The sequence below is a fragment of the Leopardus geoffroyi genome, chromosome B4 (assembly GCF_018350155.1).
Source record: "Leopardus geoffroyi isolate Oge1 chromosome B4, O.geoffroyi_Oge1_pat1.0, whole genome shotgun sequence".
Taxonomy (NCBI): domain Eukaryota; kingdom Metazoa; phylum Chordata; class Mammalia; order Carnivora; family Felidae; genus Leopardus; species Leopardus geoffroyi.
Window position 1 is genome coordinate 34,295,257 of NC_059341.1, and position 27,910 is coordinate 34,323,166.

The 27,910-nt window shown below is 46.4% G+C and overlaps 1 protein-coding gene across 1 annotated transcript; it reads left to right on the forward strand.

Annotated features, from left to right (window-relative positions):
* The first annotated feature begins 52 nt into the window (after positions 1-52).
* BID (BH3 interacting domain death agonist) lies at positions 53-26,936 on the forward strand. Its single transcript, XM_045465299.1, has 6 exons — positions 53-164; positions 15,193-15,268; positions 19,264-19,477; positions 22,608-22,747; positions 24,951-25,163; positions 26,368-26,936. The coding sequence occupies exons 2-6, from the start codon at positions 15,257-15,259 to the stop codon at positions 26,377-26,379; spliced, it is 591 nt and encodes a 196-aa protein (XP_045321255.1). The 5' UTR covers positions 53-164; positions 15,193-15,256; the 3' UTR covers positions 26,380-26,936.
* Positions 26,937-27,910: the final 974 nt, after the last annotated feature.

Genomic DNA, 27,910 nt, shown 5'->3' on the forward strand with positions numbered 1-27,910 from the left:
GGCCCGGGGCCGTGCCGGCGGGAAATAAAGGAAGTGGGCAAGCCGCGGCTGCGTACTCCGCGCGCCTCGGAGACTGCCTGGTCCCTGGTCTTTGGTCCCCGGTCCCCGGTCCCCGGCCCCCGGCCCCCGCCGCCCGTCTCTTGGCTTCCTGCCGCGGCTGCTGGGTGAGTGAATAGCCCCCCTACCGCGCGCGTCCGTCTGCGCCAAGCTGCAAGTTTAGGAGCCCGTGCCTACCGGGTGCGGGAGCCGGTGCTCGCCGCCGGCCAGACCCTCCCAGGCACAGCCCCGCACCGCCTGCGGCTGAGGGTTGGAGCTGGAGGGCGAGAGTGGAGGCACGGGCTGCCAGGTGCCACTCCACCCGGAGCGCTCCGCGGGCAGCCTGCGGGACCCCAGGGTTAGAGCCTGCCGGCCCTCGGCACCCGGCGTCGGGTCAGCCTTTCACCCAGCCTATCGACCGCCTGGGCCCCCTCCTTGGGTCCTCGCGGCCCTGACACCGGCCGGAAGGACTCCCCCATCCCGCTCGGAGGAAGGAGGGGCTCACGGGGAACCTGGAAAGCAGGAGGGGGGCCCGTGCGCGGCTCCTTGATTCTCTCCTGTGGCCAGAGCGGTCCTCCGCTTGGGGAGGAGGCTGGATAAGGCTTTGTTGTCTCCTCTCCAAGCGAGTCTTCGGGTTTGGCCCTAGGCTTGTGGGGCCTTGGCCGGAGTGCGGTGGAGAGGATGGTGGGTGAGGACTTAAGACATCCTCCGCCCACGGTTCCGTTGACGGTTCTCAGTGAGACCAGCGGCTGCCGGGTCCAACCTCCGAGCTGAGAAAACTGATGGGAAGGGACAGGTTCAGGTCACACACCTGTTCAGCACCAGATCCGGAACCCAAATCCAGACACAGACCTTGGACTCTGGTCTAGGGCACTTTTCCCAGTGCCTGGCTGATTCCTGAGGCCAGAGAACCTTAGAACTGTTAGAAATTACATGCATATACTAGCTCGTGGTAGACATCAGTTTATTGAATGACTTAGTGACTCCAGGGGATCCTGGGAGAGCCCTAAAGCCCCCAGCTACCAAGTGGCTGGGCTAGCGGGGTGTTTATTTATTCATTCATACTATAGTAAGAATATGCAGCCCGTGCTGGGGGCCTGGAGGGACAGCGGGGGATGGGCTTGAACACAGCTAAGGTCTTCTGGGATTGGATTGGCCTGGGAAGGGTTGAGGAGCAGGCGGGGTACCCAGCACATAGTGCCCCCACCTTTTCACGCAACTGCCTAATTCCACTGCCAGGCTTATCTGTCTGCTCAAGCCTCACTTGATGCATCTTAGCTGGTCTGTCTCTATAGAAAGGGGAGCTAAGGGAACCTGCCAAAGGATGTGGTTTTTCCACATTCCATCTCCACCCATCTGGGGTGCATGACAGGTCTTGAGATGGGGAAAGCTCTCCTGGGCTTTGGTCTGTGCCATCTTGAGGCAGACCTTGGACCGGGGCCCTCAGAGTCCATTGGGAGTCATCAATGACTGTTCCTGGAAGATAATCTCGTTTTGGAGCTAAAAGGAAAGTAGGAGGACTCCTTTGGTTTTAAAAGTTCAGTTGGGCAGAGCCCTAGTAGGGCATTGTTGGGAAGAGGGTAGATGTGAAGGCTTTCATTGCCACTTGCAATGTGTGAGTTCTGTCCCTCTTGCCCACAGAGGGAAGAGTAACTCACAGGGAAGAGGTACAGGGTCAGCACCCGCAGGAGGCCTTGTATAATACCTCATGGGTGGGGATTAAAGGCAGCCTTTTTTTGGGTGTCCTTGAGCACTGAGGTGCCTATGCTGTGCTGGGCATGGGGGCAGTATGGTTCATGAGGAACAGGGTGCTGTCTCTTGGGAATGGAGATATAGACTGGCAGCTGTCATACATCAGGATGCAGGCTTTGATAGTGTTTGCTGCAAAGGGCTTCGAGTGGGTTGCTGTTAGTTTTGTCTAACAAAAGTAGACATTAGGCCATCTGAAGTGGGCTCTGAAGAATGAATAGGAGCTTGCCAGCTGGGTAAGATGGGAAAGTGTACTCAGGGCAATGCAGGAATGTGGGGTAGGTGTGCCTAGGTGGGAAAGAGGTGTTTCTAGGTGGAAAGGGGCATTGCATGCCCTGCTTTGAGGCCTTGCCCAGAAAAGCTCACAGTGTTAGCCAACCTGGGAGACTAATTGGAGGAACTGCAGGTTCCACTCATTTGCAAATGAGAATGGCCTGTCAGGAGTGCTGAGGACGTGTGGAGGAGCAAGACTCTGGAGGATGAAGTCTTCTAGTGCAGGAGTCTTGGCTTGCAGAAGGGCAGTTAATGACATTTGAGCCGTTCTCTTTTTCTCTGGTGCTGATCAGGGACTGTGTATTCCTTGGTGGCAGTACCCAGGATGCTGGCTCTGGACTCCCAGCTCCTGAGAAGCCTCACTCTAGAGCTGTGGCCATTGGAAGTCCTTTCTGTGGTTGCACCTCTGGTCAGTCTGGAGCTTTGGGGTGTAGTGCTGGCCTGGATGCTCCCTCAGGCCAGCTGCCCACCCTACTGGGCCTCCTATGCATAGGATCCGATTAGCAGCCCCTTGGTTGGGACACCTGGCTGGCCACCCCCACAGGCCATACAAGTCCTTGCCCAAAGCCACTGACAGGTTTGAAAAAGCTGATTGAAGATGGTGATAACATACAGAGCTCATTGTGGGCTAGATACATGCACAAAGAACTTTATGTGTATTAGGTCACTTGGACATCACAGTAATCAAGGACTAGGTTATCATCTTTATTCTTCAGATGGGAAAACTGAGGCATGGAGTGATTAAGTAACTTAGCCAGGGTCACAACTGAGGGAGTCAGACCCCAGAATCCCAGCTCTAAGTATTATATTGCACTGCCTGGATTTCCAGGCTACTCCCTACCTCATTTCCCAAATTCGGCCCATCTACCCTCTGCACCTCTACACCGGTGAGACCTGAAGGGGCAAGGAGCAGAGAGAATGACCATGGCCTTTCTGGGGACTTCTCTGCTGTGCAGGCAGCTGGTGATGTCCGCAGGACAGGAGGAAGCTTCAGGGAGCAGCACCATGGACCCGCTGGGTGGGATTGCGCCCGACAGGCTCCCCAGTTTCCTCTCTCTGGGGCTCAATCCTTTCTTTCCCCACCTTCCCCTCCTCTTCTCTTCCTGCCTGCTGTGGTCAAAATGGGGAAGTTTCAAATGAAAAGCAAACTTGATGTCTGAACGAACCATAAAGCAACCATCGAATTCTTGGTTGACTTTTTGTGTCCAGGGTCCTAGAAGCTACCAACTTAGAAAATGAGGAATGTTAACTAATTTGGATGTAAATTTAAAAAAATTTAAATTAAAAAAAATTTTAGTAGCTATAAAAAAAATGAAGTGGTTTGTTTTAAATGACCCTCTCCCCTTGGTAATTCTATCAGCTTGGGTGTTGGAGAAGGGCACCAGGAGGTAGAGTGTTATGACCCCTCTGAGTCCTAGAAGTCTCTAAAAGGGGACCGGTTACTTTCAGACACACGGAGTGGCTGGACTGAAACTGCCCTGCCCCATAGATCGTGCGGCCTAGTGGAAGGATGTGGGCCACGCAGAAGTGGGGCTGCCACTGTATGAAGAGAGGCCTGCCTTCTGGGCCCAGGATGTCAGGACCACCACAGAGATTGCAATACTTTGTGGCTGGGCTTCTGCCCCAGCTGAATGGGATCGCCAAGCCTGCACTTACTAAGCTCCTGCCATGTTGATGGCTATGCTGACCAGTGGGGCAGGTCAGCATCTGCCTTATATGCTCATGTGCTTAAAAAAGTCCCTTTCTTCAGAGTTAGGAAAGTGAGTGCTGAGGCCTGGGTCAGGGGCTGGCCAGTCCTTGGAGTTCCGAACACAGCATTGGGGGGGGGGGGGGGTTGGGGGAGTGGGGGTCTGAGCTTTTATCTGAGGCCAGCAGTGATGATGTTGTTTTTCTGTTAGTGGGCATCTGTGCATATGTAGTTGGCTTAATTTGCATAACTCTCATTTTAATTCTTATGTGAATTCTGTGATGTGAATGAATACATAGATGTGAAACATCAGTGGTGGGGTGTTTCTCACGTGTGCTTGTGGTTAGACAAGCTTTCAGGTGGCCTCAGTCCTGGGTCTAGGACTGGGCCATGGCCATGTCCCAGGAGCTCCTACTTAGATCTCCACACCCTCATGTTCACTGCCCCCCCTCCCCTGCACTCCCCTCCCCTGTAAGCCTAAGTGAAGGGTAAGAATCTCAAGAGGCAGGGAGTGTCACCTTTTACAAATGTGCGGAAAGTGAGGTCACATGGCAGGTTGAGAACCAGCTGTGACCTCTCTCTCTCTCCCTTTAGAGGATCCCTTTTGTGTGAGCCTCTTTTTTTTTTTAATTAGATTTTTTTTTTTAATGTTTATTTTTGAGAGAGAGAGGCAGAGAGAGGGGGACAGAGGAGCCAAAGTGGGTTCTGCACTGACAGCAGCAAGCCCCATGTGGGGCTTGAACTCATGACCCACGAGATCATGACTGGAGAAAAATCAGATGGTCAACCAACTAAGCCACCCAGGCGCCCCGGGAATTTGTGAGCCTCTTAAATGCTGCTGGGCCCCAAGGACTTAGGGAGTTTGGGGCTTTTCTGGGCTTTCAATTTGTCTTTCCAAGGAGAGCTAACTGAAGTCAGAGCTGGGGGACTAGAGTTCAGTTAGGACCTGGAGGCAGCAGGAGGACATGATAGGAGTAAGGGAGCAGGGGAGAGGAGGCAGCAGATGGGTGGAGGAGAGGGGCTGAGTCATGAAGGCACTTGGGAGGTGGTATACGGGTCGCTCCTGGGAGTAAGAGCTGGAGAGTGATCCAGAGCTGAGTAACTGGTCCTGTGACCATAACACCAGGCCTGAGGTCTCAGGCATTTGTGTGCCTGTTTGGGACAAGGCCAACTGGATAAATGAGTCACAGCACCAGCAACCCCTCTTGGCATTAGGGAAGACATTATTTATAATGGATCACCATCTGGGTAGTCAGATCTGTATCAGAAGGGCTGGGAGGGGCTCCTGCACCAGCAGGCAGCTCCTTGGAGACAGAAAGGAGGAGGCTGCCTTTGGGATTCAGTTGGGGGAATCCTGAGCTTCTGGTGGGAGAAGGCATTGTGTTTGCGACTGCCCCCCCCTTTCTTCTGGCCCAGCCACCTCTGTATGTGTGGTAGTGGTGGGGGAGGAACGGGGTGCAGAGGACCAAGGCCAGGTTCCGCACCAGCTGGGCACCCTGGAATCAAGGCAGACCCTGCTGTGAGTGAGGAGATAAACTACCCTTGACTAGAACTTCTTCAGAACTTTCCAGCAGGTATTTTCTCACCCTGTCCTGGAGAGGGTGGGGGCAGGGCTGTGAAGTCAATGGGCTGGCAGGCTGGTGGGCCTCTGGGACTGGGTGACAGCACAGCCTTGAGGAGAATGCCTCTCTTGCCCACCACACTTTCTTTGTCAACCTCCTCGACCCCCATCACAGAGTTCCTGACTGTGAGACCAGCTGGCAGCCAGGTGTCCATCACATCTCAAAAAGCCCTGCTTCTCCCTGGGGTATCTCCTAGGAAGCTTGGCAACATCCAACCTCCTAGACTCTTTCCTGGATGACTGGGGAGCTGAGTCCAGTACCCTTGGTGGTCACAACATCTCATTGGAGTGGTGTTTATCAGTATGTAAAATGATTGCACCGATTATATTTTCACACCCTATACTGCTCCAGATGCAGGTAATCATCCTATTGCGTAGGTGAGGAGACAAAACCTGCTAGAACTTGGGAGGTGGGAGGGCTGTTGCTTAACCATGGAAGGCCCTGCTGGCTGTCCTCGCCCTCCTGCTCCATTCAGTTGCTTCACCTGCCAGCTCTGGCTCAGAAGGGCAGCGTGGGAGCAGTCCCAGGGTGGCCGTGGTCTGGGGTCTGACTTAGCCTTGGTAACATCCATTTTCTTTTCTGTGACTAAGCTGTAAGAGGAAGACAGTTAGGGGGTGTTGGAGGGAGAGGCTGTAGGACAGATAAAGGCCGACTTACACATTTTGGAGTGGACTCTGGGATGCCTTCTTGCTCCACCCAGGGTGCACATGTCTATCAGAAGCCCAGGGTTTGGCAGGGGAAGGGAAGCAGGAGACTTTAGGAGAGAGGCCTGTGGACCTGGGTGGAGCATTAGACGTGTGTGAAGGGACGGCCTGCATCATCTGGTAAAGAGGCTCCTGCCTCTTTATAACATCCTCCTTCAGGCTGCCTTTCTTTTAAAACACTTTATTGAGATATTTCACGTACCACAAAATTTACCCATTTAAAATGGTCCTTAGTATATTCACAGAGTTATTCCAACCATCACCACAATCTAATTTTAGTACATTTCAATAGCCCCGAAACTCCACATACATTACCAATCATGCCCTAGTCCCCCTGTCCCCGCAGCTCTTGGCAGCCTAATCCATTCTCTGTTCTGTGAATCTGTCTATCCTATAAATGGGATCATACGACATGTGACCCTTTGTGCCTGTCTCTTTCACTTGGCGTATTTTCACGGTTCATGTGTGTTGTAGCACACATCAGACCTTCATTCCTTTTTACAGTCAAAAAAATATTCCATTGTAATAGAGATAACCATATTTTGTTTATGGATTCATTAGTTGAACTTTTGGGTTATTTCTACTTTTTAACTGTTGTAGATAATGCTGCTATGAACATTCATGTACAAGCTTTTCTGTGGACCCATGTTTCCATTTTTGTTGGTTATATGCCTAGGAGTAGAATTTCTGTGTCAGTTGATAAAACTCTGTTTAATTGTTTGAGGAACTGCCAAACTTTCCCAGAGTGGCTGCTTCATTTTACCTTCCCACCTGCAGTGTACGAGGGGTCCAGGTTCTCCATGTCCTTGCTCACTTGCTATTATTCATCTTTTTATTCTAGCCATCCTCGTGGCTTCATTGTGGTTTTGACTGGCATTCTTGTAATGGCTAATAATGTTGAGCATTTTTTCATGTGCTTATTGGCCATTTGTGTATCTTTTGGATCCTATTCAAATCTTTTGCCCAATTTTTAATTGGGTTGTCTTTTCATCATTATTCTAAGAATCCTTTATTGTCAGTCCCTTGTCAGATAAATGATTTGCAAATATTTTTTCCCATTTTGTAGGTTGCCTTTTCACTTTTTTGATGGTACCTTTTCAAGCATAAGAGTTAATTTTCTTTTTTTTCTTTTTAAAAAAATTTTTTTAATGTTTATTTATTTTTGAGACAGAGAGAGAGCATGAACGGGGAAGGGTCAGAGAGAGAGACACAGAATCTGAAACAGGCCCCGGGCTCTGAGCTGTCAGCACAGAGCCCAACGCGGGGCTCGAACTCACAGACTGTGAGATCATGACCCGAACTGAAGTTGGAGGCTCAACTGACTGAGCCACCCAGGCACCCCAATTTTCTTTTTTTTCTTAAAGACTTTAAAGTTTATTTCTTTTGAGAGAGCGCGAGAGAGCAGGGGACAGGCAGAGAAAGAAGGAGAGACAGAATCTCAAGAAGGCTTCACGCTGTCAGCAAAGAGCCCCAACATGGGGCTTAAACTCACAAACTGTCATGACACAAGATCATGACTTGAGTCAAAATCAAGAGTTAGACACTTAACAAACTGAGCCACCCAGGCGCCCCAAAGATTTTATTTATTTATTTATTTAAAAATTTTTAACACTTATTTATTTTTGAGAGAGAGTGTGAGAGGGGGAAGGGCAGAGAGAGAGAGCAAGAAGGAGACACAGAATCTGAAGCAGGCTCCAGGTTCTAAGCTGTCAGCACAGAGCCCGAGGTGGGGCTGAAACTCATAAACCATGAGATCATGACCTGAGCCACAGTCGGATGCTTAACCAACTCAGCCACCCAGGCACCCCCAAAGATTTTATTTTTAAGTAATGTCTACACCCAGTGTGGGGCTCAAACTTACAACCCTGAGATCAAGAGTCGCATGCTCTACCAGTCAAGCCAGCCAGGCACCCTGTGAGTTAATTTTCAACAAGTCCAGCTTATCTGTTTTTTCTTGTATAACGTATAATTTTGGTGTCCTATCTAAGAAATCATTGCCTAACCCAAGGTCTTGAAGTTTTATACCTGTGTTCTAAGAATTTTATAGTTTTAGCTCTTACATTAATTCTGTGATCTATTTTCAGTTAATTTTTGTATATGACATGAGGTAGGGGCTTATAGATATCCAGTTGTCCCAGCACCATTTGTTGGAAAGACAACTCTTTACCCTGGTCTTGCCTCTTTTGTCAATGATTGATTAACCATAAATATTAGAGTTTATGGACCGTCATTGCTATTCCATTCATCTGTTTATCCTTTGCCAATTCCACACTGTCTTGATCACTGTAGCTTAGTGGTAAGTTTTGAAATTGGAAAGTGTGAGTCCACCAACTTGTTCTTTTTCAAGATCGCCTATTCTGTGCCCCTTGGATTTCCATATAGATTATAGGAACTATCTCTAACTTTCTGCAAAAAAGCCAGCTGGGAGTTTGAGAGGAATTGGATTGAATCTGTAGTCAGCTCTGGGGAGTATCACCATCTAAACTATAATAATTCTCCCAATATGTGAGCATTGTGTGGCTTTCTTTCAATGGTATTTGTAGTTTTCAGTGTACAAATCTTATACTTCTTTTGTTAATTGTATTTCTAAGAATTCTTTTTTTTTTAAAGTTTATTTATTTATTGGAGCACCTGGGTGGCTCAGTTGGTTAAGCGCCTGACTCTGGCTCAGTTCATGATCTCACAGTTTGTGAGTTCGAGCCCTGTGTCAGGTCTGTGCTGACAGCTCAGAGCCTGGAGCCTGTTTCAGATTCTGTGTCTCCCTCTCTCTCTGCCCCTCCCCCGCTCACACTCTGTCTTTTTCTCTCTCTCAAAAATAAATAAACATTTTTTTAAAATTTATTTATTCATTTTGAGAGAGAGAACAAGCAGGGGAGGGGCAGAGAGAGAGGGGGACAGAGGATTGGAAGCGGGCTCTATGCTGATAGCAGACAGCCCAATACGGACTCGAACTCACAAACTGTGAGATCATGACCTGAGCCGAAGTCAGATACTTAACCAACTAAGCCACCAGGCACCCCAAGAATTCTCCTTTTCTTGATACTGTTATAAAGGTTATTTTCTTAATTTCATTTTTGGACTGTTTATCGCTAGCATATAGAAGTACAATTGATCTTGCAAATACTTGTGTTCTGCAACCTTGCTGAACTCACTTATTAGTTCCAGTAGTTTTTTTAGTGGATTCCTTGGGCTTTTCTATTTGTAAGCTCATGTCAGATCAGTATGTTTCAAAACTTCTCAGTTGATTTCAGTGTGCCAGGGTTGAAAACCACTGGGTTAGATCAGTGGTTCCCAGGCCTTTGAGATGGAAGGGGAGGGGAAGAGTAGTCAGAGCACTAGAATTTCTGAGGAATTTTCCTGAGTGTCTGTGGGTGAGAATGAGGGGCTGAGAGCTTAGACTCAGCCTAGGCACAGAGGCAGAGGGACCAGTATCCTAAATGCCAGCTTCTTCCTTTCCCAAGGAGGAATCCAGTTGGGCCAAGGGAGTAGAAGTGTGCCTTTTACAGAAGTGTGTTCTGGGTGAGGGTGACAACATCCTCCCTGCTGGGAGTTGTTAGAAAGAGCCCACATTAGAACCCATAAGAGTCAAAACCCAAAAGAACTCGTCAGCGGGTTAGGGAAGCTGTCAAGGTCCTGTCGGGGACTGTGGAGAGGAACAAGTCTGGCTCTGAGCCACCCAGGGCTGTCAGGGCCATCTTTCTGGCTATGCCTGGACCCTGTCCACCCCAAGTAACTGGACTTCACCCCACTTGAAGGACTTTTTCTTACAGCTCTAGACTAGTGGTTTCATATTCATAAAAGTAGATGTGAGAACTGGCAGATACTTTAGAAATCCACATTCTCGGGGCACCTGGGTGGCTTAGTTGGTTGAGCGTCCGACTTCGGCTCGGGTCATGATCTCACAGCTTGTGAGTTTGAGCCCCACGTCTGGCTCTGTGCTGACAGCTCAGAGCCTGGAGCTAGCTTCAGATTCTGTGTCTCCCTCTGTGTCTGCGCCTCCCCCTCTTGTGCTCTCTCCCTCTCTCTTTCTCTCTCTCTCTCTCAAAATAAATAAACATTAAAAAAAAATAAATCCACATTCTCTAGAAACTGGTTGTATCCTCTTACTAGTTGCTTCATTAATTAATTAATGAGGTAAATGAAATCTTTGACACGTGTCCATTTTATCATTTTATATTTGTATGAGAGTCATGGTTTCACTTTTTTTCTTTTAATTATGCATTAGCAGTTTTGGAGGTCATCTACTGAAAAGCATGCCCAGTGAATTCACATGGTCTTTTCTTAGCTACCAGAGGCAGTAGCTACGCAGAACGTTTGTTTGTCTGTTTGTTTGTCTGTCTGTTTGTTTGTTTGTTTGTTTGTTTTTGAGAGAACGCATGTGGGGGAGGGGCGGGAAGGGCAGAGGATCTGAAGCTGACTTTGTGCTGCAGCCTCAAGCCCAATGTGGGGCTTGAACTCATGAACCGTGATATCATAAACTGAGCGAAAGTTGGATGCTCAACTGACTGAGCCACCCAGGTGCCCCATAACTTTTTTAAAAATATTTATTTATTTATTTAGACAGAGAGGGAGAGACTGCGTGAGTTGGGGGGGGGGGGAGGGGCAGAGAGAAAGAAAGAGAATCTCAAGCAGGCTCTCTCCATGCTCAGTGTGGAACCTCACGTGGGCTTGATCCCACAACCCTGGGATCATGACCTGAGCCAAAATCAAGAGTCAGGTGCCCAAGAGTTGGGTACTCAACCGACTGAGCCACCCAGGTGCCCTGAAATAGAACATGCTTTTAACTTCACTGACTGTGTCTCTGTCTCTCTCTTCTCCTTCCCTCCCTGTCTCCTTCCCTCCCTGTCTCCTTCCCTCCCTGTCTCCTTCCCTCCCTGTCTCCCTCCCTCCCCGTCTCCCTCCCTCCCCGTCTCCCTCCCTCCCCGTCTCCCTCCCTCCCCGGCTCCCTCTCTCCCTCCCTGTCTCCCTCCCTGTCTCTTTCCCTCCCTCCCTCCCTGTCTCTCTCCCTGTCTCCCTCCCTCCCTCCCTCCCTCTCTCCGTCCCTCCCTCCCTCTCTCCGTCCCTCCCTCCCTCTCTCCGTCCCTCCCTCCGTCTCTCCGTCCCTCCCTCTCTCTCTCCGTCCCTCCCTCTCTCTCTCCGTCCCTCCCTCTCTCTCTCCGTCCCTCCCTCTCTCTCTCCGTCCCTCCCTCTCTCTCCCCCTCCCTCCCTCTCTCTCCCCCTCCCTCCCTCTCTCTCCCCCTCCCTCTCTCTCTCTCCCCCTCCCTCTCTCCCCCCCTCCCTCTCTCCCCCCTCCCTCTCTCCCCCCTCCCTCTCTCCCCCCCTCCCTCTCTCCCCCCTCCCTCTCTCCCCCTCCCTCTCTCTCCCCCTCCCTCCCTCCCTCCCTCTCTCTCCGTCTGTCTCTGTCTGTCTCTGTCACTCTCCTGACTTTGTGTTTTGTTTTGGCTTGGTTTGCACATGCAGATCAGTTATTCCCATTGGTGACAGCAGTGATGGAGGATTTGGCTGTGTGGTCTCATCAGGTGCTGGTCTTTATGGACTATTCTCTGTTGAATGAGGATGACAGAGAAACTGGATTGTTGGACTCTTTTACACACAGGAATTATTGAGGACCCCCAAAAGCTTTTGATTAAGTGGGTTTTATCTATTATATTTTCTGTGTTTGAAATTAAACCTGAGAAAATTTTTTTTTTTTCAACGTTTATTTATTTTTGGGACAGAGAGAGACAGAGCATGAACGGGGGAGGGACAGAGAGAGAGGGAGACACAGAATCGGAAACAGGCTCCAGGCTCTGAGCCATCAGCCCAGAGCCTGACGCGGGACTCGAACTCCCGGACCGCGAGATCGTGACCTGGCTGAAGTCGGACGCTTAACCGACTGCGCCACCCAGGCGCCCCAAACCTGAGAAATTTTTGGGTGCTTGGGGGGCTCAGTCAGTTAAGCATCTGACTTTGGCTCAGGTCATGATCTCACCATTCGTGAGTTTAAGTCCCACGTCGGGTGAGCTTGAACCCCACTTTGGGCTCCATACTCTTTCTCCTTCTTTCTCTTGTCTCTCTTGAGATTCTCTCTGTCTCCTTGTCTCTCTGCTCACTCACTTCTGCCCTCCCTCTCTCCAAAAAAAAAAAAAAAAAAGTTAAAAAAAATAAAACAAAATTTTAAAGTATTTGTTGATTCACTTGAAAATATCATTTCTTGTTGCTTATTAACAAATTTTTTTAAATACTGCATTTTAGGGGCGCCTTGGTGGGTCAGTCGGTTGAGCATCCGACCTTGGCTCAGGTCATGATCTCACTGTTCATGAGTTTGGGCCCCACGTCGGGCTATGCACTGACAGCTCAGAGCCTGGAGCCTGCTTCGGAGTCTGTTTCCCTCTCTGCCCCTCCCCCGCTTGTGCTCCCTCTCTCTCTCAAAAAATAAATAAACATTAAAAAAAAAGAAAAGAAATGTACATGAGTAAGGAGTGCAGTTTTTAAACAAAAAACTGGCCAGGGCCCCAGAAGGGGGCATCCTCAAAGCATTTGTACAACTTGGATCCCCTTTCTTGGGTATTTTTTTTGTTTGGTTGGTTTTTTTCTCTAGAGCAAAAAGGAGAGTTCCTAAACAGCAAAGTTTTGACAGGAACATCCTAGTTCCAAAGGAGTCAGACTGATGGCCAGCACAATTCCAAGAGCAATAGTCAGTTCATACTCTCAGAAAGGACAAGACCTTAAAATGAATCCCACTTAAAGCCTGGAGAGCTTGGGCATAAAGAGAGCAGAGCCTGAAATCCAGGAGAGAACTTACCCTCAAACTTTGGGGTCACTGAGAAAGCAGTGAGCCCACTTGGCTTTGTGGGCACCCGGTCCCTGTTTGCTCATCAGCTGTGGAGCTGTTGGGGTCGTCTCAAATTTCCCACTTCTGATCATTAAATAATATTAACCTTAAAAATCGAACTGCCAGTGATTTCACCAGCAGCTGTGGATTTATTTGGGAATAGCAGAGAACTGTAATTTAGAACAAGCAAACTATGGCAAAACCATAGCAAGTTCACAGAGCAAAGGAGAGGACTGTGCTTTTCCAGAGGAAATTGGAAGCTGGGAGGGCTGTAATAAACAAAACAAAAAGCCCAATTGGATGAACCAGGAGCTCCAATTATGGTGGCTCCTCATTGGCTGGGCTGTTGCTGGGGGAAGAGGAAAAGCTTTCTTCCTTCTGCTGGGGTAATAACGATAGTAAAGTAGTGTCAGACTTGTAAGGTACCTTTGTTCCTTCTGGGTCTGCAATTCATGAGGAGCCATGGGGCGTGAGAGCGCCCCCTGCTGGCCTGCTGCAGCCATTCTAAATGAGGTTTCCTTTTATTTTCACAGTATCAAAGTCTGGAGGAAATCAATTAAATGTTTATGTTAATTATCTCTTGAGTGCTATCTCCCCCACATAGTTTTCTAAAGTTACTTCTTGAGAGAACAAGGTGGAGGCCAGCATTCAGTCCACTGCACCTTTACATTGTTAGTGGCTTGTGGACATCATTTGGCTTCTGTGGCCTTTTTCCTGAGGGGCGTATTCTGTTTTATTCTTTTTCCCGATTCTGATAATGGTACCAGCTCTTGCCTCCTTCCCTATGGAGGGCCTGTGGATAAGCCAGCATCCGTAGGTTCCCTGTGTCCAAATACACCTGAGTCCTTTGCTCTTGGCCCCCTTTCCTCCCACTCAGCCATACCCAGCCATGGGCTCTGCCAGATTCCCAGTGTGAGGGTTAGGGTGCAGCCTCCAGCTTTGCACGATCTCTAAGGCCAACAGGAGCACCTGAGACAGGGGCATGGGCAGATCGAGAGTAACTGTGTCCCACAAATGTGCACGGCTGCCTGGTGTGGAAGGCATGTCCTCCATGCTGGTCTTGTCCTAGCCTCCTTTTCACGTGCATGTGGGAGCCCCACCCGTGCTTCCTAAAGAGGAATTGGTTGTCTGTTCTTGTTTTTTATCTCTTCTGTTTAAGGACCCAAGATAAAATTGCCAAATTTGGCTGTTTTTTACCCTACAAAATTATTTCATTTGGTTAAAACTAATATTGTGTGTAAACACACACATACGCAGGCAAGTACATTTTAAGATAGGATTATACTGTTGAGACTGTTCTTTAGAAACTTTGGTCTGTCTTGGACATCTTTCTCTACTGATGCACACCTAGATCTCTCATCCTTTTTTTTTTTTTTTTTTTTTTTCTCACGTTATATGTATTCTACTTCATGGGCATAATTTTTTGAACTCAATTCCCAGTTGCCTTTTGTCTGGTCAATTGTTTATGATGGGTTATTTAGTTTGGAATATGTGCCATAGAGGACCTTTAATCTTTTGTGTAATTGTCAAATATATTCTTTTTTCTTCTTTCTTTCCTTTTTTTACCACCAAATGTTAGAAAACATTTTATTTCAAGGCTTCTTTTTTTTTTAATATACAATTTACAAGAGCTCTTTCTGGATGAATGCCACTGAAATCATGTGGCCTCTGGAGAGAAATGGTCTGCCTCGCTGTCTCTTACTCCCCAAACCTAATTTTCTCACCTACCTGGATCAACACTGTACACCGCCTGCCTCTCAGCATAGTTGTGTGGAACAGAACGGATAACGTGAATGCTCTGAGAATGGCTGCACGCTGAAGTAATGGTTATGTAGTAGTCATATCAGTGGTCGTAGTAATAATAAAAGAGTCCCTAAAACTTCTAGGTATACTTATCAGCTAACTTTATTCTTGTAAAAAGTGCACTAGTGTAAGTATTTGCCTGAAAATAATTCATAAGCTACATTGCCCTATTTGCCTGATCAGTGAGCTTGGGGCGGGAGAGCTGAGCTCTGAGGTTGGAGGATTGATTTGGGGGAGCTCTCCATGCCTTGGCAAGTCTCTATAGTGAGGAAAACTCCAAAGTCCACTCACTTGGGCTGCTGCCCAGGTTCCATGCTGTGGAGAAAGGAGCAGCCTGAGTGAGTGTGGTTGGGATGGGTGAGGTGTGAGCCTGGCCACTGTGGCCAGGGCGCCTTTGAGCCAGGGTCCAGGATGACTCCCTCAATTCTTTCCTGAGGGTCCTGGAAAGGGGTGTCCCTGCAGGGAACAGCTGACTACCCTGTGTGCATGTGTGTCCTTTTCCAGGTTGCTGACTTGGGACACCTACAAAGCCGGAAACCAGACAGAGCCCTGCAAGGCTGCTTGTGCCATGGATTCTCAGGTCAGCCCATGCACTTCTCCTGGAGGAATGCTTTGGGAGGGGGAGCAAGGGTGACTGGGGCCAGCTTGTTCCTTGTGTGTGTGCAGTCAATGTGCACCTACCTGACCCCTTCTTTGACAGCGCTGCAGAGAGGAGCCTCACATTCACAACTTGCTGTAGCACAGTAAAAAAAGAAATACCTGTTCTCTCTCCTCTTCTCTTCCCTCCACCTTGTGCCTGATCACTCACTGGAAGGGCAAGGCGGCTTTCTGATTCAGGATCATTTAGAAACTCTAGAATTCTTGGAAGCGATCACCCTAAGGTCATATAGGCCATTCCCCTGGCTTCAGTAGGATGGTACCTAAACTGCCTTGTCTGTACTTACCTTTTAATTAGCTAGAAGAGAAAATCATAGCCTATCCAATCAAAAGCTCTTTATTTATTTTCTTACTATAGTCTTTTTGCTTCCTTTCTTTTCCAAATTCTGTAGAGGCCCCTAGCACCAGAGGCTTTTCTGTGTCTACACTGTATGTATCAGCCTTCTCTTCTCACCAGCTATTGTGAGAGGTAACTGCAAAAAATCTAAGGATTTGATGGTTAAACTTAGTGGCCCACAGTTTCTGAATCCCTAAGCATAGCAACATCTGATGCCTGGAAGGTTCTCAATATATGCTTGTTAAATATCCTTCTAAAGGATGGAAACCACATGGTTTTTCAGGTTGCTAGCTGGAAGGACTGAGACATGGCGGGCTCAGCAGAGATGGTGGTTGCTTGACCAGGAGATTTCTGCAGATCCTCTTGTCCTGATGAAAGTCTGTTCTCAGTGTTCAGAATTCCCTTCCGTTTGGTGCCGTTTAAACCCGCCCACCGTTCTTGTTGCATTCATTCGTTGTTATTTTTTAAGATTTCCTTTAGTATTTCTTGTAGGGCAGGTCTACTGCTATATTTTTGTTTACTTAATTTATTTTTTTTAAGTAAACTCCACACACAGCACAGAGATCTCACAAACCAGGAGATCATGACCTGAGCCAAAACCAAGCTTAACTGACTGAGCTACCCAAGGACTCCAGTTTTCCAGTTTTTAAAAAATTATGGTAAAATATATACATAGGATAAAATTTACCGTTTTAACCTCTTTTAAGAACACAGTTCATTAATTAGCATTGAGCACATTCACATTGTGTCTCCATCACCACCATCCATCTCCAGGACTTTTCATCTTTCCAACTGAAACTCTGTTCCCATTAAACACTAACTCCCATCCTCCTGTCCCCATCTCTGGCAAACCCCACTCCACTTTCTGTCTCTGTGGATCTGACTATTCTGAGTCCCTCAGAGAAGTGGAATCCAACAATATTTGTTCCTTTGTGTCTGGCTTAGCATAATATCTTGTGTTTGTTTGTTTGTTTTACTATTATGGTACTGTTCATCCACATTTTAGTGTTCTTTGATTTTTTTTCTTTTTTAGAAAAACAAAATAAGAGATTGGTTTGGATTTTGGAGTTTTTTGGGGGGGGGGTTGCCTTTTATTTATTTTTTAACTATTTGTACGGTGCTGGTTTTGCCAGGTTTGAGCACCTGGATTATCCCAATTTATCAAAACACATTGATGGCTTTCCATTTTTTTCTCTGCACCGAAACTGATTTTTTTTTTTTAATTTTTTTTTTTTTGAACGTTTATTTATTTTTGGGACAGAGAGAGACAGAGCATGAACGGGGGAGGGGCAGAGAGAGAGGGAGACACAGAATCGGAAACAGGCTCCAGGCTCTGAGCCATCAGCCCAGAGCCCGACGCGGGGCTCGAACTCACGGACCGCGAGATCGTGACCTGGCTGAAGTCGGACGCTTAACCGACTGCGCCACCCAGGCGCCCCCCGAAACTGATTTTATAGCATGAGAGTTATTTTTGCTTCCTTTAAATCAATTTTGTACTATGTCCTTCAAGGTTTCCTAAGTCTTGATCATTTTTCATAACATACTTTTTCTTGTGATTTAAAAGGATAAATAGCTATCAAATCTTGCATCTTCTGAGACATCCATTTCAACTTTTATCACTAGAAGATCAAAAAGGGTCATAGTTTTGTACTCAGTTTGCCACAAGCTCTATTTGTCCTTGGAATTAAATACTATCAGCTCCTGGGTGCCTGGGTGGCTCAGTTGGTTAAACGTCTGACTTCAGCTCAGGTCATGATCTCACAGTCTGAGGGTTTGAGCCCCAAGTTGGGCTCTGTGCTGACAGCCCGGAACCTGGAGTCTGCTTCTGATTCTGTGTCTCCCTCTCTCTCTGCCCCTACCCCACTTGTGTGCTCTCTCTCTTTCTCTCAAAAATAAACATTAATTTTTTTGTTTAATGCTGTCAGCTCCTGAGCCCGCTTGCTTTTATCTTTCTTTCTTTTCTTTCTTTCCTCTTCTTTCTCTTCTTTCTTTCTTTTCTTTCTTTTCTTTCCTGAGCCTGCTTTCTGATTTGTGATGTAGTCTGGTCTGACATGCCCATCTAACAGTGTCTGTCAAACTGCTTTCCAACCACCTGTACTAAATGTTTGAGTTTGTGGTAATTCAACCCACAACCCTGCCCCAGCCTTCCTTTCTTCTCTTCTGGGCAGGACATCTCCTTAAGGAAGAAATGAAGGATGTTCTTGAGTTTCTAAGCTGTCTTGTGCCACCTGGCCTCATTATACAGTAATTATAAGGATACACACCCCCCCCCCGTTTTTTTTTTTTTAAGTTTATTTATGTATTTTGAGAGAAAGAGCAAGCAGGGGAGGGGCAGGGGGGTGGGTAGAGAGAATCTCAAGCAGGTTCTGCTCTGACATGGGGCTCGGCCTCAAGAACCATGAGGTCATGGCCTGAGCTGAAACCAAGAGTTGGACACTTAACCAGCTGAGCCACCCAAGTGCCCTGGATTTTTCCCCCTTTTAAGGGATAATTCTGGAGAAGTAAAAACTGGTTAACAATATGTTAGCTCCTTATTTTGTGCATTTTATTTATTTAAAGCCATTTGCCCTCTAAAAACTGTCCTAAAAGTTTTCTTATTTTTTTCTAATGAAAAATATTCAGGACTTAGAAGACAGAAATAAATATTACAAGCACCTTCATCTTCTTCTGTTGAGCTTCTCTTACAGTCTAGTATGTGTGTTTTACATTTATTTGGGCAAATCTCAGTATCCCCAGGCTTCCAGATGATTCCCTCTTTCATCCTAGGTCTTTGATTGCTCTGAGCACCCCTGGCTGCCAGGTCTGCGAGTTTTCACCTTTGTTTGCCAAGAACACCATCCCAGATGCACTTGGCACACTAGAAATGTCCCTCCTGGCTCCCAGACTACAGATGTCCCTCTTGGCCCCCAGACCTCCCCTGCAAGTGTTGCTAACGGATGGAGAGCTGGCAGGCAGAGACCACCAGCCTCTCACATTAGAGCAGGAGCCATCCCCCTATATGAAGCAAACCAAGCCTACCCAAAGGCAAATGTTATCTGTGGTCATTATTACCCAGTATTTATGGAAAATTTGCTGGTTGCACAATACCATCTTGGCCCACAAAGAAGATTATGAAAGAATTTTTAACTGCTGGATGCGTAGCTGGTAAGGTGGGCTGAAGTTGGTAAAAGACACATGAGAGTTAGCATAAGCATGTAGATGTATAAGGATGATATCTAAGTGACGATATTGGCTGACTTACCTAAAACAGCCTTTGTACCTTCCTCCTCCGAAAGTAAGCTCACCCCAGCTCAATGTTTTCAGGATGTCAAGCATATGGTAGATGAACCACCTTCTGCAGAATTGGAGCTTCCTCTTTGGAATCTACAGGTGGTGTTGCTTAAAGCAGGCTCTGCAGATTTGGCCTCTGCCCACTGAGTCCTCTTGTATGCACAGGGTTATTCAGATATCTTGGGCCAGTGAGGCTGTTTCAGGCTCAGCTACCTTCAGAGCCCTTTTGCCAAGCTCAGCTGTAGGAAGGGCCTCTGGTCCTGGACTAGCTTCCCACAGGTCTCCTTGATTTGACTCCCTTTTCATCTTAGGTCAGCAATGGTTCAAGCCTCCAGGATGAGCGCATCACAAACTTGCTGGTGTTTGGCTTCCTCCAAAACTGCTCCAACTATAATTTCCATAAAGAGTTAGAGGTGTTGGGCCGTGAACTGCCTGTGCCACCAGCTTTCCTGCAGGAGGACCACGATGATGGGCTCCAGACAGATGGCAACCGGTGCAGCCGCTTCTTGGATAGCGAGGAGACAGGTACCTAGCATAGCCTCCTCTGCCCCAAATCTGGGCTTTTCTCTCTCCACTAACTTTTAGGGAACTTAAGTCCTGGAAGGAACCTTTGGACTCAGTGTCCACCTACGTGGTTTCAGTCCACTGCATATGTTTGTGTCATATGGTTGTTTGGTTTGTACCTCATGACTCCAGTGGAGCAAGACTCTCTAGTTTCCAATCAGTTGAAATCCACTCAGTTTCTTTATAATGATTCTTTGAATCTGTATAGTACCTCACACTTTCACTTTCATATGTATTACAGCATGATTATCTACAACATAACTAGGGCATTGAAGTATTCTGAACCTAATTTCCAAGTGAGGAAACTGAGGCCCAAAAAAGGGTCAATTACAAACCCCAAGTCAGGCAACTACTGGACACAGTCCAACCAGGTCTCGGGCCAGGCCTGTTTCCTTAAGCTGGGCTCCATCGTCCTCTGCTGCTGCCTCCCAGTATATCATGGTTTCGAGGCTTTCTTCACTTTTCCTCACCCACATCCCTGTGCTGCCCTTCCAACCTCACTTTTTACTCTTCTTTGTCACTGGTGAGGTCTCCACAGAGGGAGGCCATTCTGAACTCTAAGGCTGAGGGAGCAGGGCTGGGAAGCAAGATAAGGATCAGCCACTCCCAGATTTGGGCCCGAAACAGTGGTTCTCAGTAGTGTGCACATTGGAATTCCATGAGGAACATTTTCAAAATGCATAGTCTTTGGGCTTGACTGCAGCTGTCTGAACCAACATGTTCTAGGGTGGAAGACTCTCAGGTGTTTCTGGGGTATATGTCCTGGTTAGAATCACTGCCAAAGGGACTCTAAGGTCTTGGACCCAGTCCTCACAACCTAGCCAAAGGACTGAAATCCTGCCTCCTGCCGCCCAGATATCTCCTGGCATAAGAGATTGCACTGCCCTCTTGTGGCCATGGGGGAGACCAACAGCTGATCCAGCTTTTGGACCTCCAGCTCTATGTTGAATTGAGTGGATGGGGGATATGGCAGAGTTCCCCCACTAGCCAGGGTGTGCCAAAGACTTCTGTGCTTTAGAATCCAGCTACTGTATCTCCTGGGTAGCTCTAAATTTGAATAAGGGCAACTGGCCCCCTTTGGGGAAGGCTTAGGAGGGGGTGAAGGGCAGGAATGGCTTTGCTGTCAGAAGCTATGGCCGGAGTAACTGTAACCAGAGGCTGTCCCCTGGGCTGTCTTTTTGCTCTTCTGCACCATTCCTTGCCCTTAGACTGCAAAGCCTGGCTTAACTCAGAGTCCAGAGTGCTAACCATTACACTATGGAACCCCACAAGCCTGGCTTAACTCAAATGGCATTTGCAAAGGTACACTTAACTTCACTGCTGGTGGAAAACTAGCATGTAGATTAAGTACCTGATGAGATTTGGAAGCAAAAGGCAAACTAGAGGCTCTGTACACCACAGTTTCATTGGTGAATTCATTTACTCAGCTGGACACTGAATCCGCCACGGCTCCTGAAGTTGCCGCAATAAAGTGGAAAAGCACAGAGAAATCAGTGAGGCAGAGTCAGTATAGTGGGAGCTACGGAGAGCATGGGTCCTCCACAAGGGATCAGGAAAGACTTCACAGCTATAACTGCAGTTGAGCTGGGCTATGGAGGAAGGGGTACATTTTGGCTCTTTGGAAACTGGAAAGAGGGAATGGCAACAGCTTAAGCAGACACTTGAAGATGAAAAGATTGGGGTCTGTAAAAGGTACTGTGAATAGTTGTTTGGCTAGAGTGTTTGGAGGGAATAGTGGAAGTTATGGTCCAAGGTGTTTGGAAGCTAGGTTATAGCTTGTCACTTGAGCAAGGTGTAAGCACATGAATGAGTAGAGATCACAGAGATCACAGAGATTCAAGGATCACAGTCAAGACCACAGTAGGCAGTCTAGGGCAGGTGAAATGCTGAAGGCACAAAATTTAAGGAGGAACTGTCTCCAGGGGCACACCAGGACACTTCACCCTCTCAGTGCCTTGCTTGCCAAAGTATATTGTGGAGAGTGGAGAAGGGCCTGGAGAGCAGTGAGAAGGCTAAGAGGCTACAGATGAGAGCTGATGGAGAATCCACACCCAGGTGGTGGCAGTGGTAATGGTGGGACAGACGGTTGTATCTGTGAGATAAGATTTGACAATTGCTTGAGGATGCCTGCAAGGACTGGGGAGATTGAGATTTCTGTCCTGAGTAAATAAGAACCCGGAGGGAAGGTGCAAACACAGAATATAAGATTTAATGGGAGAAATAACAATGGCTGGCATTTATTGATTACTTACTAGGAGCTAGGTACAGGATCCATTCATTTACACATTCATTAATTTGTGTAGTTGTCTGTTGAGCCCTACCGTGTGCCTTGCATTGTTTTCAGTGCTGCATATTTGGCAGTAAACAAAACAGATTTAAAAATTGGAGCTGTTAGGAAACTTACCTTCTGGCAAGGGAGTCAGACAAAGAACACGGACAGGTAAAATATATGGTGGTAGTGAGTGCTGAGGAAGGAAAAGGGAGGGCGACGGAGAGGGCAGGTGGCAGTGCAAGTGGCAGTGTTAATAATCTCGGACAGAGTGGCGTTTGAGTAGACCTAAAGGAAGAGAGAGAAGGAGCTGTGTTCTCTGGTGGCAGATGCGGGGCTCTAACTCAGTCTAACAGCAGAGCCTCTGCCCTAATACCTTCTTAGGCTGACACCTGTTATATGATGGGGTCTAGAACTGGCAGCTGTGAAGCTTGCCATCAGATTCATGCCATGGCTACTCAGAGTCATGATGCCTTGCAAGTCATGGATGCCCTTGCATCACTCTCTTTTTTTGTGGACAAATGTTGACTCTTTGCAGGGTGAGGCCCACTTCTCCAGTCTTCTGCTCATTTAGACCCTTTCCTGGCCCCAGCACTCCACCCCTGCTCCCCTGACTGCACCCAGGTCCTCACATAGCGGCTCTAGTAGAATGGAGCATGTGCCGTCAGCAAGCCCACCATGGTGAGCTGTGGAAGCAGGAACTAGCTTTGTTCCAAAGCAGAATCCCTTTCTTTTTCTGGTATGGGATGGATTGGGAGGAGGGGTCAAACAGGACCATTTTTTGAATCTGCTGTGTCTCTGTGTCCCTGCCTGAACATTCAGATTCTGAGAGTCAAGAGGAAATCATCCAAGATATCGCCAGGCAGCTCGCCCAAATCGGGGATAGGATGGATCACAGCATCCACCCAAGAGTGGTGAATAACCTGGCAATGCAGTTTATGAATGTGAACCTGTCAGAAGAAGTAAGTGAGAATATTCACCAGTGCCCTTTCTGGGTTAGTCAGGAAGTGTGAGAACTTTTTCAGTTGTCAGGTGTGTGTGTGTGTTTGTTTTTGTTTTTGTTTTTTAATTCCAATGTAGTTAACATACAGGGTTATATTATTTTCAGGTGTACAATATAGTGATTTAACAGTTCTATGTATTACTCAGTTTTCAGCACGTTAAAGTGTACTCATAAGCCTCTTCACCTATTTTACTTATCCCCCCAATCCACTTCCATCTCTGTTAACCATCAGTGTGTTCTCTATGTTAAGAGTCTGTTTTTTGGTTTGTCTCTTCTTTTTCCCCCTTTGTTCCTTTGTTTTGTTTCTTAAATTCCATATATGAGTGAAATCACATGGTATTTGTCTTTCTCTGACTGGCTTATTTAGCTTAGGATTATGCTTTCTAGATCTATCCATGTTGTTGCAAAAGGCAAGATTTCATTCTTTTTTACAGCTGAGTAATGTTCCATTTTGTATACACCACATTTTCTTTATCTATTCATCTATCCATGGACACTTGGGCTGCTTCCATAGTTTGGCTATGGTAAATAATGCTGCAGTAGACATAGGGGTACAAATATCCCTTCAATTAGTGTTTTTGTATTATTTGGTTAAATACCCAGTAGTGTGATTAGTAGATGGTAGGGTAGTTCTATTTTTAACTTTTTGAGGAATCTCCATACTGTTTTCTACAGAGGCTGCTCCAGTTTGCATTCCTACCAACAGTGCATGAGGTTCCTTTTTTCTCCACGTTCTCATCAACACCAGTTGTGTTTTTTGTTGTTGATTTTAGCCATTCTCACAGGTGTAAGATGGTATCTCATTATGGTTTTGATTTGCATTTCCCTGATGATGAGTGATGTTGAGCATCTTTTCATGTGTCTGTTGGCCACTGTGTCTTCTTGGAGAAATGTCTGTTCATGTCTTCTGCCCATTTTTTAATTGGATTGTTTGTTTTTTCGAGTTATAGAAGTTCTCTATAGATTTTGGGTACTAACTCTTTATCAGTTATGTCTGAAAACCTCTTCTCTCAGTCCACAGACTGCCTTTTAGTTTCCAGTTGTTAATTAAAACACCAAGGTCTGTCCTTTGTCTCTTATCAGACAAACCAGTGTCCAGTGAGGTAATTCAGTGCCTACAAAACAATTGGAAATAGAATCATAGCATGGTTAATTGTCTTTCAGAAGAATTAACTTACTTGGTATTTAGGAAACCTGAACCTTAAGTCAGAGTTAAGAGTTTGATATAAAACCTTCCAAAAAAGATTAACAAAACGTATATGACTCTTCCAGGACTTATTCTTTCCTCAGTTTTAGAGAGTTGAATAAAAATGTGAGTGAGAACATCAGGTCACTTACCACATGTGACAAGAGTGACATTTTATTTAGCCCGCTACTCTTAACTTCATGGTTAAAATCAGTATAGAGCTTCTGTCCCTTGCGGGTACTGTAAACTAGCTCCTCTAGCCTTCCTGAAGAAACTTAGTGGGAGAGATGCCCCAAGGCTGTCAAATCTATGGCTACATGAGTTTGGAGGAGAGGAAAGATTCCATCCTTTTGACTGGAGCTGCAAATGCAAACACCCCTCACTACCCAGAAATGTGTCTGTCCTTCAGGGCAGCCTCCTGCCTCCAGGAAGGTTTGTCCCCTCTGGATCAGCCGCTGTCATAGCCGTGGTATTGTTCTGCCTCGGGTCCTCTCCCACAATGTTGACTTAATTTTGCATATGAGTTGATGAGCTTGAAGGTCCTTAAGAGTCTGGTGGTCTGTGGTGTGCCCCTGCCATGTAGTGAGAATGTCATGTTTAGCCCCCTTCATCTCCTTCCGGTAGCTAGGTCTGCACTGGTAAGATAGGTCTAAGACGTCTTGGGTATTTAATTAATTCTTTATTTTAAGTGCCTTAGAGGCAGGGAATGACTCATTTGTCTAATGTGAACACACACACTCAAGATGTATTTGATGAATGTGTGTCCAGCTATGGGGACTGAGCTCAGCCTACCCTTTCCATTGCCTCTCCAAATTAAATTGTTTCTCACTCTCCTCCAGCCTCCTCAGCTGTTTAATAAGTTCTTCCCACAAAATGAAAGCATGCTTCTTCCTACTTAACATTGGTGGACTGTTCTCCTTTCCGAGGGCAGAATATTAGTGAATGAAGTTTCACGTGACCCTGTGTCTACCTGCAGGACAGAAGGAAGCACCTTGCTGCTGCACTGGAGCAGGTCCTACAGACTTACCCGAAGGACATGGAGAGGGAGAAGACCGTGCTCATGTTGGCCATGGTATTGGCCAAAAAGGTGGCCGATCACACACCGTCCTTGCTCCGTGATGTCTTTCGCACAACAGTGAACTTTATTAACCAGAACCTACTCACATATGTGAGGAACTTAGTCAGAAATGTAAGAACCAGTGATGTCAGCTCCTTGGCATTTCGCTGAATCCTCTTGGTCTCTGTCTGCTCCTTCTAAGGTCTGGAAACACAGCAGAGCTCTCTGCTGCCGGGCTTCTTTCATCCTTTCTCCCCTGCTTCTGGTGACCAGACCACACGAAAGGGACGTTGCTACTCAGGTAGAAGGTGTGGCTTTGCTTCTGTGAGAAAGTTGTGTTGTAGAAGGTGGTGATGAGCACCCCTTTGAGCTTCATCAACTTTATTTTTAAGACACCCTGCTATCAGAGCACACTGCACACTCTACTCTTGCTAGGATCCAAGTCATACAGTGTAGGTTACGGGTAGAGCATGAGAGAATGTGGCGGGAGTGTCCCCAGCTGGGCTTCATCTGCCTTCACCTCCACCTCATCACAAACATAAGTATAATTTACATTTAAAAACATGTTTACCAAAAAGGATGTTGGGGAGAGATGCCAAAATGGATAGTCAAAAAGGGGGAAAAACTATCTAAAATCTTGCCCAGAAAACCTGTCCAAGATATTAAAACTAAGATATTAAAAGTCACAATTCTTCATGATGCTGCCTAGGAAGAAGGGCCAGACAGGTAGTAAAGTCTGTTGCTTCACTTTAACTGGAAATTAAGTGGTTGTATCTTATCTGTAAGTTTAGTGAATGTTTGGGATTTTGTGTGTCAGAGGCATTACTCAGGCATCTAACCCCTGATGCCTTTCTCTGTGTGCCATGGTCTTCACTTATGGCAGCATTTTAAAACAGGAGAACGAATACAAATCTTGAAGCTGAATTGTTGGGAGAAGGTAAGCCTGAGAAAGTTCGTAACAGCTTTCACCAACAACCATCTAGCTGGACAATAAGTGGGCAAGATGTCAACAGCTATCTGTATTAACAGCCTCCCGAATACTGAAGGGCTGAAACAGAATCTTCATTCCTTGGACAAGGATGCTTCTTAGCACCAGAAGTGATTCAATAGATGTGAATATCCAGATCTCAGCACCTTGAAAGCCTATGTCTTTGCAATTGCTCCCATGTAGCAAAAAGGAGGATGCAGCGATGTAAGGATGACAGGGCTCCAGAGAGTGTGTTTTGCACAACCCCGGCTTCACATCTATTGATTGTGGCACCAGAGTCCTTAAGTACTAAATCCTGGTTAGTGAATCAGACTGGCTAATTCTGTCTGTTTTCCTTTCTTGCTGCAGGAGATGGACTGAGTGGACAACTCTGCAAAAGTACAACTGGTTAAAACTTGATATGGTGGCAACAGTACACCTGCCTCCAGTGGAGATGGAGCCATGGCTATGTAAACAAAGTTCTTAGAGAAGATAGGCACGAAGTAATAGCTATTTATTTCTTACTGTTTTAAAGATGATGTTTTAAGCAAGTGATTCATTTAGAAACTTCACCTTAACATACTTGAATGAAAATGTCAACTTGCACAGATTTGAATGAGTTTCATACCATCTTCCAAACCCACTACACACTGTGCCTTTATCTTATTTCAGCTGTACGGGTCTTCACTTGAAAATTAAATTTAAGAACAGATTGTAAGGCAGAAAAAAAGGTTTTTTTGTTTAAGAAAAAAACCCATGTTTTTTTGTTTAAAAAAAAATACCGTTTATTAAAGTGCAACCTTGGGGTGTGGTCTGACAGCAGGCAATATGAGGAGAGTAAGGTCTGGAGACGGATGAACTTACCCCTCACAAATGAAAAATTCTTCTCAATGTAGGGCACACCTTGATACTAAGGAAGTTAACAGTCTTCCCATTTATTTTTTTATAAATTTTTTTTTTCAACATTTATTTTATTTTTGGGACAGAGAGAGACAGAGCATGAACGGGGGAGGGGCAGAGAGAGAGGGAGACACAGAATCAGAAACAGGCTCCAGGCTCTGAGCCATCAGCCCAGAGCCTGACGCGGGGCTCGAACTCACGGACCGCGAGATCGTGACCTGGCTGAAGTCGGACGCTTAACCGACTGCGCCACCCAGGCGCCCCAACAGTCTTCCCATTTAAAAACCAAACAGTACAAGAGGTTCTGGACTTAAGTTCTGTACTCAAACAATGGGAAAATCAGGCCTCAAAACATGATTTTTTTCAACGTGATTTCCTTTTGAGTTAAGAAGGACCACAGGCAATTGAAAGGTGTGGAGATCATTTAAGGACCCACGTCAGCCACAGCTTCCAAAATCAGGTAACCAAATGCACCTTTTCTTTCCAAGAAGTCAAGGCTCTGATAAAAATTTTAAGCTGATGCAGTACCAGAAGCTACTACATACAGCCCATGGGGGAATGTCTGTTAATAATCTTCCATTTTCATTTTCCTCCCATATCCCTCAGCTTACCCTTGCCCAAGAAGTGACATCTGAAGAAAACAGGTTTCTAGCCATAAAGATAAAACAATAGTTAGACTTTTAAAAATTCAGTTGAGGTGGTTCCCTTTCTTAGAGACACAGTCAGAATGCAAGTAATAATAAAAGTAAGTCACTTAGGTAGTGCCAAAATAAACCAGAGAGAGCTTACATTTAGAAACAGTGCAATACTGGTCTGTTGTTTCCAGTGATAAGCGTTTCCTAGGATTCTGTTTAAAGGTACAGTGGTGGATGCTGGGTCCATATCACACACATTAATGTTAGGCTTACCAGTAATACCGTTGTTACTATGAATAGAACACTCTGGGAAAGGATATGAACAAGAGTAATAGGTACTAAGAAATACTTTCTTGTTACCAAAAACACTTTTCTGT

Bases quoted from the DNA above. Each gene is read 5' to 3' on its own strand.
- BID (XM_045465299.1), top strand. The intron at 19,478-22,607 runs GTACCTAGCATA...CTGAACATTCAG, and splicing joins CTTGGATAGCGAGGAGACAG to ATTCTGAGAGTCAAGAGGAA. The intron at 22,748-24,950 runs GTAAGTGAGAAT...GTCTACCTGCAG, and splicing joins ATGTGAACCTGTCAGAAGAA to GACAGAAGGAAGCACCTTGC.